At 45.9% G+C, this 9,511-nt stretch overlaps 1 protein-coding gene across 1 annotated transcript in view; it reads right to left on the minus strand.

Annotated features, from left to right (window-relative positions):
- LOC126268031 (uncharacterized) overlaps positions 1–8,967 on the minus strand; it is a 460,342-nt gene extending 451,375 nt beyond the window's left edge. The window contains exon 1 of the mRNA XM_049973453.1: positions 8,195–8,967. Coding sequence (XP_049829410.1) covers positions 8,195–8,243 — 49 coding nt within the window. The 5' untranslated portion in view covers positions 8,244–8,967. The remainder of the gene's footprint in view (positions 1–8,194) is intronic.
- Positions 8,968–9,511: the final 544 nt, after the last annotated feature.

The following is a 9,511-nucleotide window of genomic DNA, read 5'->3' on the forward strand; positions in this document are numbered from 1 at the left end:
TAAGAGTATAAAAATTTATTGGGGCAAAATGAAAACATGGCAAACATTTGCATAATACCTACATCTTGATAGAGGAGTGACTCGGAAAGAAACCTGAAATTGAGAACTTTGTTTCTTACAGAGAAAAAAAAAGAGAAACAATTCAGGAAGCAAAATACTGATCGTTAAGGAAAATTTGTAAATTTCAAATTGCAGCCCGCTACGGTTCTATCAGAGAGGATTTCTACACTGCGCAACAGAATGAAGTGATAAATTTTCCGAAAATTCATAACTGTCTTCCATTGCGACTCAGAAGTTTGAACTTTGGCCGAAGCCTACCTCTGTAACGTCGGAAAAGCAACGTTAACCTCGAGCTGGAAGACGCATCAAAAGCAAGGTGTCGACATACGCGGAAAAAAGGCCAGATTCAGAAGTTAACGTGACGTGTATGGTGGGTTGATGATGTTTGATGTTTGGTTTGTGAGGCGCTCAACTGCACGGTCATCAGCGCCCGTACAAAGTCCCAATTTTTACACAGTCCGGTTTTCTTACCCAATCAATTCTAGCCAATGTCAAGAATGATGATGATGATGATGAAATGACGAGGACAACACAAACACCCAGTCCTCGGGCAGAGAAAATCCCCAACGCGGCCGGGAATCGAAGACGGGACCTCGTGATCCAGAGGTAGCAATTCCAACCACTAGACCACGAATTGCGGGCATGGTGGGTTAATGATACCACATCGGCAACGAGTTTCACCGCAATGGTGCCCAACGCAACTGTAGACTAGAGATGGGTCGTTCGCAAACTTATGGTTCCAAAGGAACGGTTCATCAAGATGAACGGAACGAGCGATGAACGAATTCTAAGGAACGGTCTTTCATAGTTCACTTCGGTCACGGCTTTCTATTTATAGTTCCCGGGAGCAGGAAACAGCCAGTCTCGTTCCCGCAACGGCACGTCGGCCGCTCTCGTTACAGCCTCGGTCCCGTTCCCATCTGTCTCGGTCGGCCGGAATCGTTCTTCCTCGCGTGGCCACCCGTCGCAGTTCCACTGCCGACTGCTCATAGACAGATTAGTACAGAGTTTTTCGTTTCGTTCGCTGTGCACGACCATTCTAGACCTGTTTTAAAACTTTTTTGAACTCTGAAATTCTGGTTCTTTTCGTATTTTATTCAGCGCCCATGAGCAGTAGTTGAAATTTATTTTATAATTATGTAAATTACTTAAAATTACGTGGCATGTAATACATATATCTTTTCAGGTAACAAAACGGCATATCAGCTTACTTCACTATTTCTATAAACAGCAGAAGAAATACTTGTAGAAAGACAAGATTTTTTTGTTATTGCACATGCAAAGGATGTAGGCACGGCGCACATGGGTGGCTATTTTCCGTCTTGTTTTGATTCAAGGTAAAAGTGCATGTTCATTGTTATAGAAGGCAGACCGACTTACAACCGAATCAAGCCCGCGTTCCATAATCGAGTGTCTGGTGTCACATTTTGTACAAAGAATATGAAAACTTCTCCAATATTATTTCAGTGGTACAGGATGACGCACGAAAAATCGGACTCGAGTACTAGACTGCTCATTGTCCCCTACCAATTGCCATCTATCGTTTCGCAGTTGTTGTTTGCATTAGCTTATTTTTTATTTCTTAACAGCCTAATTATTACAAGTTTATCTATTCTGCTCGTATCAGTCAACAAACCTTGCGTAACTGGTGAGCAGTCTATACTCGGAGCCGGTTTTTCGTGCACCACCTTATATTATTTCACTGCAATCAGCCACATAACGCAACAGTTGGCTAAACGAGAGGTTTTGCAGAATGACGAAAACTACAAATGTGTGAGAATTCTGTTATGAATAAAAACTCTGTACTCCAGAGGGGAGGGAAGTGCCCCCTCTTGGCGCCTTCCATCTTCAATCGCCTATGCTACTAACTTCCAAATTTTCGTAAGAACTGCATGCCAAGTACAAGTGAACCGTGAACGAGTAAAAATGAACGGTTCCCAAAAAAGAGCGATCACCAGCGAACTAGTTCCCATGGATGAACGAGTTTGTCCATCTATACTGTAGACGTATTACGCGTATTACTTCACAGTGTCTCTTACGACATTTCACTCCTTGTTGTGATGTCTTTCCGATGGTCAGAGCCATGAAGCGCAGCGCTGAAATCACTCGGTTTTGTTATGGGTGGCCGAGGAAAATATGTCAGAAACATCGCACTCAGAATCGACGCGAGAAGGTCTCAGAGAACGGCGTAAAGGGCGTCAATGAAACGACCTGTTTCCTTGGGGCGTTGTCTTACACAGTTCGTGTCGAAAACGATAACTTGCGATGAGCAACAAGGCAACGTTCTTGATAATCTTGGTCACTGGCTGACACCCCTGTACATTTCAATCCTTCTGTAAGGAAGTTGTGAGGCTGCATACCCACCGAATGCGATTACATTCCTTCGGAGTGCAGTGCGACAGCAACTGTTCCTTTCTTGTACAGGTTGGAAATTAGACGAAATTTTAATGTGACCTGAATCAGCAATGGATGCTCATTCTTTTTCAGCCCTCCTGTTTCGAGATTTCCTGTGGCGTGACCACAAGAGGCAGGGGGGCGGGGGATGCGGCATTAACACATGCATGAGTAAAGCTGCAAAGATTCCCTCTAAGAAGACTCGCCTCCCCCCTTTCCAGGCCAGAAAAAAAAGCTCGTTGCCACCTGCCCACCCTTACTGAGACTTTTATAGATGAGCCAGTACAGAGACTACTACAGGCAGGCAGTTGGAATCAGAGGTGTTCAAGAGTATGCAACGTCTACTGTGTTTCTGTTTTGTGTAGATGAGAGACGAATATTTGTGCAGTTAAATAAAGTATTCTCTTCGTCACTGATTAATGAAGACTAATGTGACCGATAATCAATAAGCCGATAGCTCCCATCACACAAGCCTCTCCTAAGGAATAGCATTAATGGCGCCAACAAACTTCTCATCACAATAAACCTAACAGGCAATCTATGAGCACTGGAAAAGAGACTTCTACTCATCACCCCCCCCCCCCCCCCCCCTCCCACTTTACAACTCACTCTCATGATCAGAAATTGAACACCGCAACGTCTCATTGCTGATCAAATAAAATAAAGTAAGGTAAAGTTCCACATTCTGGCTGTAGACAGGCCAATCGCGCCCTGGCGACCACTGTGTCATCCTCAGTTAGTGGTGTAATTGGATGCGTCATGGACGGCCATTTGATGACCACAGAATTGTAAAACTACCGTAGGCTAGCATAAAGTATAATAAGCAGTTTTCCTAGTAGCTTTGGTCAGCTGAGCCTTTGCCCTTGTTGTAATGGTCGCTGAAGTTAAGTACTTTCGGTCTTGGATAGCAGTTGGATGGGTAACCGTCCAGGTCTGCAGAGTGTTATTGACAATGGGGCCAAGAGAGGATCTACTTGATTGTAAAATCGCGGCTCCGGTAGCAAAAATTCACAACAGCCGGGAGAGTGGTGTGCTGACCACACGAGTCTCCATATCCACGTCCTGTGACACCTGTCAGGCGAGTACGACACGGTGGCGATCTGTACCGCTGGGCCTTCCAAGGCCTATTGGAACGGAGTTTATTCTGTTAATGTCGTACCCGTCTTACCTGTTCGTTATGTGTGTTGCTTACCTGTCGAGCGTTACTCACAGCCATTACTTTCTTTATGATTGCGATCAGTGTCTTACTAGATTACCTTAAAAACCGGAAACGGTGAACCGTCTAGAACTGAGTGAGGATTATAAAGGGCTGGGTAACCTACAGAACATTCTTGTTCCACATAGTTGTCCTCCCGTCTGTCCCTTAAAGTACACAGTATTTAGGGCAAAATTGATATTTTCAATATTTAATTCAAGTTCTATTCGAAAATTATTGACTTTTAACGTGAAACAGATTTATCAGTTGAAGCTAGATAATGCCATTTCCTTATCAAAAAAATCTAAAATGAAAAACTCTGCAAAACAAAAGTATGTGAAATATCACTTCACTACTTCGTCGAAAAGTAATCTTAAAGCGTTGATGGCCAGGCGTCCCCACCTGGGGAAGTTCGGTCGCTGAGTTGCAAATCTTTTCAGATGACACCACATTGAGCGATTTGCATGTTGATGATGGTAAAATGATGATGAGGACAACACAAACCAGTGCACGAGCTCAGTAAATCTCTAACCCAGACGAGAATCTAATTGTTTTTATTATTGTGCGTGTTACTGTACTTGCATGAAAAGTGATTGCTTTGCTTACATAAAAGTGCAGCAGTTACGCAACCAACTAAGGTCCTCGGCTCCCTGTCTCTGTCTTACACGTTCATTCATGTTATTTTTCCTGCCTATGCTATCAATATTACCGGCGGTCACACAACTTTACGTCACTGACGTAGTGAATCAAAACTACCGAACCGTAGTTTTTCTAGAGCACAACTGTAGGTGAGTATACTGCTCTGTCCGCCGTTGTCGCGTTTTTCGACCTTGTTCAACTGTCTCTGAGCACTATGGGACTTAGCTTCTGAGGTCATCAGTCCCCTAGAACTTAGAACTACTTAAGCCTAAGTAACCTAAAGACATCACACACATCCATGCCCGAAGCAGCATTTGAACCTGCGACCGTAGCGGTCGCGAGGTTACAGACTGTAGCGCCTAGAACCGCTCGGCCACCTCGGCAGGCGACCTCGGGACAGCTGCTGTTTGGTAGAGTAGCTCCTTAGCTGGCCTCATGCTGAGTTCACCACGTACCAGTCCTCCGGCCAAGAAAATGACCCTGACAGTATCGGGAACCGAAGCCTGGTCCTCCGCATGGAAGTCAGCCGCGTTGATCACTCAGCTAGGGAGGCAGACGCAGAACCAATTACGGTATGAAAAATCCTGAACTCCCATGATTTGAACTGCCAGCCTCCGAGCGAAACCCCAGTGTCCAGCCACAGAGCCCGCCTCTAAAAACTGAAGAAGAATGGAGCTTACGGCCACTCAACGCCGAGGTTATCACGGCAAAAGTGAAGAAGCGGTTGCTTAATTACCATAATGAAACAAAAGAGAAGTTGTAGATACCATAACGTTTACTGTTTCAATACACTGGATATTCAATAAAAATACCGAAATGAAACAGGAACTCGTAAAGTGCTAATGTGGAAGATACGATCAACTGAATTGAAAATGAAAAAAAAAGTATTTTGGTATAATTACGTTATGGAATCTACAGAAATCGGCTCTCAAGCAACTGTTACAATATTGAGTACTCTTTTTTCCATTGTTGCAGGTCATTCACTGTCAGCAGTGTTCGCGGTTAATACACTCCTGGAAATGGAAAAAAGAACACATTGACACCGGTGTGTCAGACCCACCATACACGCTCCGGACTCTGCGAGAGGGCTGTACAAGCAATGATCACACGCACGGCACAGCGCACACACCAGGAACTGCGGTGTTGGCCGTCGAATGGCGCTAGCTGCGCAGCATTTGTGCACCGCCGCCGTCACTGTCAGCCAGTTATCCGTGGCATACGGAGCTCCATCGCAGTCTTTAACACTGGTAGCATGCCGCGACAGCGTGGACGTGAACCGTATGTGCAGTTGACGGACTTTGAGCGAGGGCGTATAGTGGGCATGCGGGAGGCCGGGTGGACGTACCGCCGAATTGCTCAACACGTGAGGCGTGAGGTCTCCACAGTACATCGATGTTGTCGCCAGTTGTCGGCGGAAGGTGCACGTGCCCGTCGACCTGGGACCGGACCGCAGCGACTCACGGATGCACGCCAAGACCGTAGGATCCTACGCAGTGCCGTAGGGGACCGCACCGCCACTTCCCAGCAAATTAGGGACACTGTTGCTCCTGGGGTATCGGCGAGGACCATTCGCAACCGTCTCCATGAAGCTGGGCTACGGTCGCGCACACCGTTAGGCCGTCTTCCGCTCACGCCCCAACATCGTGCAGCCCGCCTCCAGTGGTGTCGCGACAGGCGTGAATGGAGGGACGAATGGAGACGTGTCGTCTTCAGCGATGAGAGTCGCTTCTGCCTTGGTGCCAATGATGGTCGTATGCGTGTTTGGCGCCGTGCAGGTGAGCGCCACAATCAGGACTGCATACGACCGAGGCACACAGGGCCAACACCCGGCATCATAGTGTGGGGAGCGATCTCCTACACTGGCCGTACACCTCTGGTGATCGTCGAGGGGACACTGAATAGTGCACGGTACATCCAAACCGTCATCAAACCCATCGTTCTACCATTCCTAGACCGGCAAGGGAACTTGCTGTTCCAACAGGACAATGCACGTCCGCATGTATCCTGTGCCGCCCAACGTGCTCTAGAAGGTGTAAGTCAACTACACTGGCCAGCAAGATCTCCGGATCTGCCCCCCATTGAGCATGTTTGGGACTGGATGAAGCGTCGTCTCACGCGGTTTGCACGTCCAGCACGAACGCTGGTCCAACTGAGGCGCCAGGTGGAAATGGCATGGCAAGCCGTTCCACAGGACTACATTCAGCATCTCTACGATCGTCTCCATGGGAGAATAGCAGCCTGCATTGCTGCGAAAGGTGGATATACACTGTACTAGTGTCGACATTGTTCATGCTCTGTTGCCTGTGTCTATGTGCCTGTGGTTCTGTCAGTGTGATCATGTGATGTATCTGACCCCAGGAATGTGTCAATAAAGTTTCCCCTTCCTGGGTCAATGAATTCACGGTTTTCTTATTTCAATTTCCAGGAGTGTATCTGGAAAATAAAGTGGTCTAGTATTAATAAACTCCTGGCAATCCGTATCCGGACCAAGTAAATCACCGAAAAATTAATTACGAAACTTATGTCCATGAATTTTTCCCATTATCTGCAGATCTCACTTTCAGTCACTTGATCAACAAAGCTAGAGTAGTAACTTTTTCGGTTCTGAATGAAGACTTTATTTCACAGTTTTACAGAACTTTGGAACACGTAGACTTCCTTACAGAAGACTGTAATTAACCTTCTCTGAAATGAGATACTATTTAAATGTCATTGTTACGTAAACGTTGTACCGGATCAGAGGAATTCGACTAGATCAGGGATTGTCAACGTTCGTTACCTACAATCCACTTTTTTATCGTTGTCAGCAGCGAAATTTTCTATCCGCCCATCGGCTCCACAGTACTAATAAGTTATAAAGTGGAGAAGTAACTTCACGAAAATTATACAGCAGAATTACAGTAACTTAAAGCTTATAACAATAGTTACTTACCAAATACTTTATGCCAATTTTTATAAGAACCTTATGAAAATGGTTTTAATACCTCTACCGCCCGTCATTGTTAGGCAGGGACCAGGTTGAACCTACTGGACTATATAATGAATAACTCAAGTTCGGGGAAATTCAAAGACATTACGAATTTAAGGTCTCGGTGATTTGCCAATTAGGCACCGATGCATAGCTGCAACAACGTACTCATCAGTTATAAAAAGGTGTTCAGTGAAATAATTTCCAATCAACTGCCCTCACAGGTGATGCTCAAGCGATAGCCAATAATTGTGTAAGAATACCTTATTTTTATTGTTTTATTAATCTTATTATTATATAACTGACCACAAGAGATCTTTGTTTTAAGAAGTACTATGAGAAGGATAATACACTACAAGACGACTATGCAAGCGTTATGGTCTTCACATTAGGAGTATGAGTGTTTCGCGTAATTTCTACCTTATTTTTTTATGGAGGGCTAAGGCTACTTTCATAAACAATTTCCACTCAGCTGTATTTTTTAATTACTTTATTTGCAATCTATTTGTAAGCCTTTGCGGTTTCGTCTGGACGTTAGGCACAAATGAGCCTGTATGCTCTTACATTTACCACATTAGTGGATGCTGTGGTGCAACGACAGCATATTTTTACGGATGTACATTGTTCTGATAATTGTGCCTAGGTGTCCTAAGGTGCAGACATAAAAAGCATCGAAAGCAATTTCAAATAAAGTAAAAACAAGAGAACTGAGTGTAAAAGTAAAATTAAAATAGCCTTTGTGCCCAATGAGAAAATAACTCGAGACCCATGTCCATAATATCGAACACTTCTCACATAGAAAGCAAACAATGTAGTTTATCGATCGCGTCGGACGCCGACTTCAATAAATGCCTGGAAGGTGTAGGTAACGGTACACGATGCAATGTGCTAATGAAAACCTCATTAAAACGGATATGCAGTGCGTCTGTTTCACTCACCAGATGGCGCTTCAGCATCCTCACTGTCTCCGCAAAGTGGTGTGCACATTGTCGCCAGATGCTTCTGTCTTTAGCTGTCTAAAAGCTGTTAGCGGGTGGATACAGCCTTCCTCTTCCAACGAGCAGAATAATAAGCGGTATCGGTCTCGGTGCGGACCTCTTCCCAAGTCTGCTGTGTGTAGTATGTTCACCATGAGATGGGTTCTGCGATCAGCTTCTTCGAATACGTCGGTGTAGTAACACACACGGAAGAGACCATTTTCACCAAAGTAAGCGAGTTGGAGGAAATATTTCTGATGTTTATCCCAGTAGCTTTACGAGCCACAGTGACGGTATAGATAGAGATCAGGTGTTGATGTGCTTACCAGGTTCGATCACACGTTTCTGTGGCTACAAAGCAGTATATTGCACAACAAATTTCGACGGATATCTTTTGTCTTCTGAGGAACAAAAACGACAATGAGAGAATTGTAAAAACTCAAGATGTTTATTTCTGCGAGAAGGTTCGTCCAGTACGAGACGGTGAGAGAGCGGAATAAATTACAGGTATCCACTTCGTGACGCAGTGGGCGTGTAGGTCCCAGCCAGCAGAATGGGGGAGTCACGTCGTGCCTTCACGGGCGGGCACCAGAGAGCGACACGGTCAGAAAGCTGCACTCAGGCAGAGTGCATCAATGGCGGCGCGCTATCTATATACGGACCAAAGCGGAAGGCGAGGCGGCCGCGTGGGACTCGCAGCGAGTGTGCGGCGGCCGGCCGCGGCATGCATTATAAAAGCCGGCGCGGCGCCGCGTTGCCAGAGGGACGGCGCAAACACTGACCGCCGCGCCGCGCCGCGCCGCCGGCTTGTCGATACGGCCGCGTCACGCCACCAAACATATCAACAGCGGCGGGAACCTGCTGCTACCGCTGCCACTACACCGCCCACCCGACCTCCTTAGCGCCCCCCAACAAATGGACCGCGCCAAAACGCAGTGACGGTGTTAGGCACCGAAACGACGACGTTCACCCTGCAGATTGTAGCGAAGTGGTGCAGTCGTCATACAGCCAACTCGTAATGTGACTGAAGGGGGCTCGAATTCCCCTCCGACTATCTAGATTTACACTGAGATAACAAAACTCAAGGGCTAGTGATATTCACATATACAGATTTGGGTTGTATCGCGTGCACAAGTTATACAGGGTGTCCGAAAAGACTTTCCCTGATTATGTAAATTGATAACTCAGGCTAGAAGTAAGATACAACTATGAAACTCGTGTCGAATTGTTTACAACTATCAAAGTTGTTTTTCTGTTTTAGGATCGCAGTACGTAAGT

Source organism: Schistocerca gregaria, chromosome 4 (assembly GCF_023897955.1).
Source record: "Schistocerca gregaria isolate iqSchGreg1 chromosome 4, iqSchGreg1.2, whole genome shotgun sequence".
Lineage (NCBI taxonomy): Eukaryota > Metazoa > Arthropoda > Insecta > Orthoptera > Acrididae > Schistocerca > Schistocerca gregaria.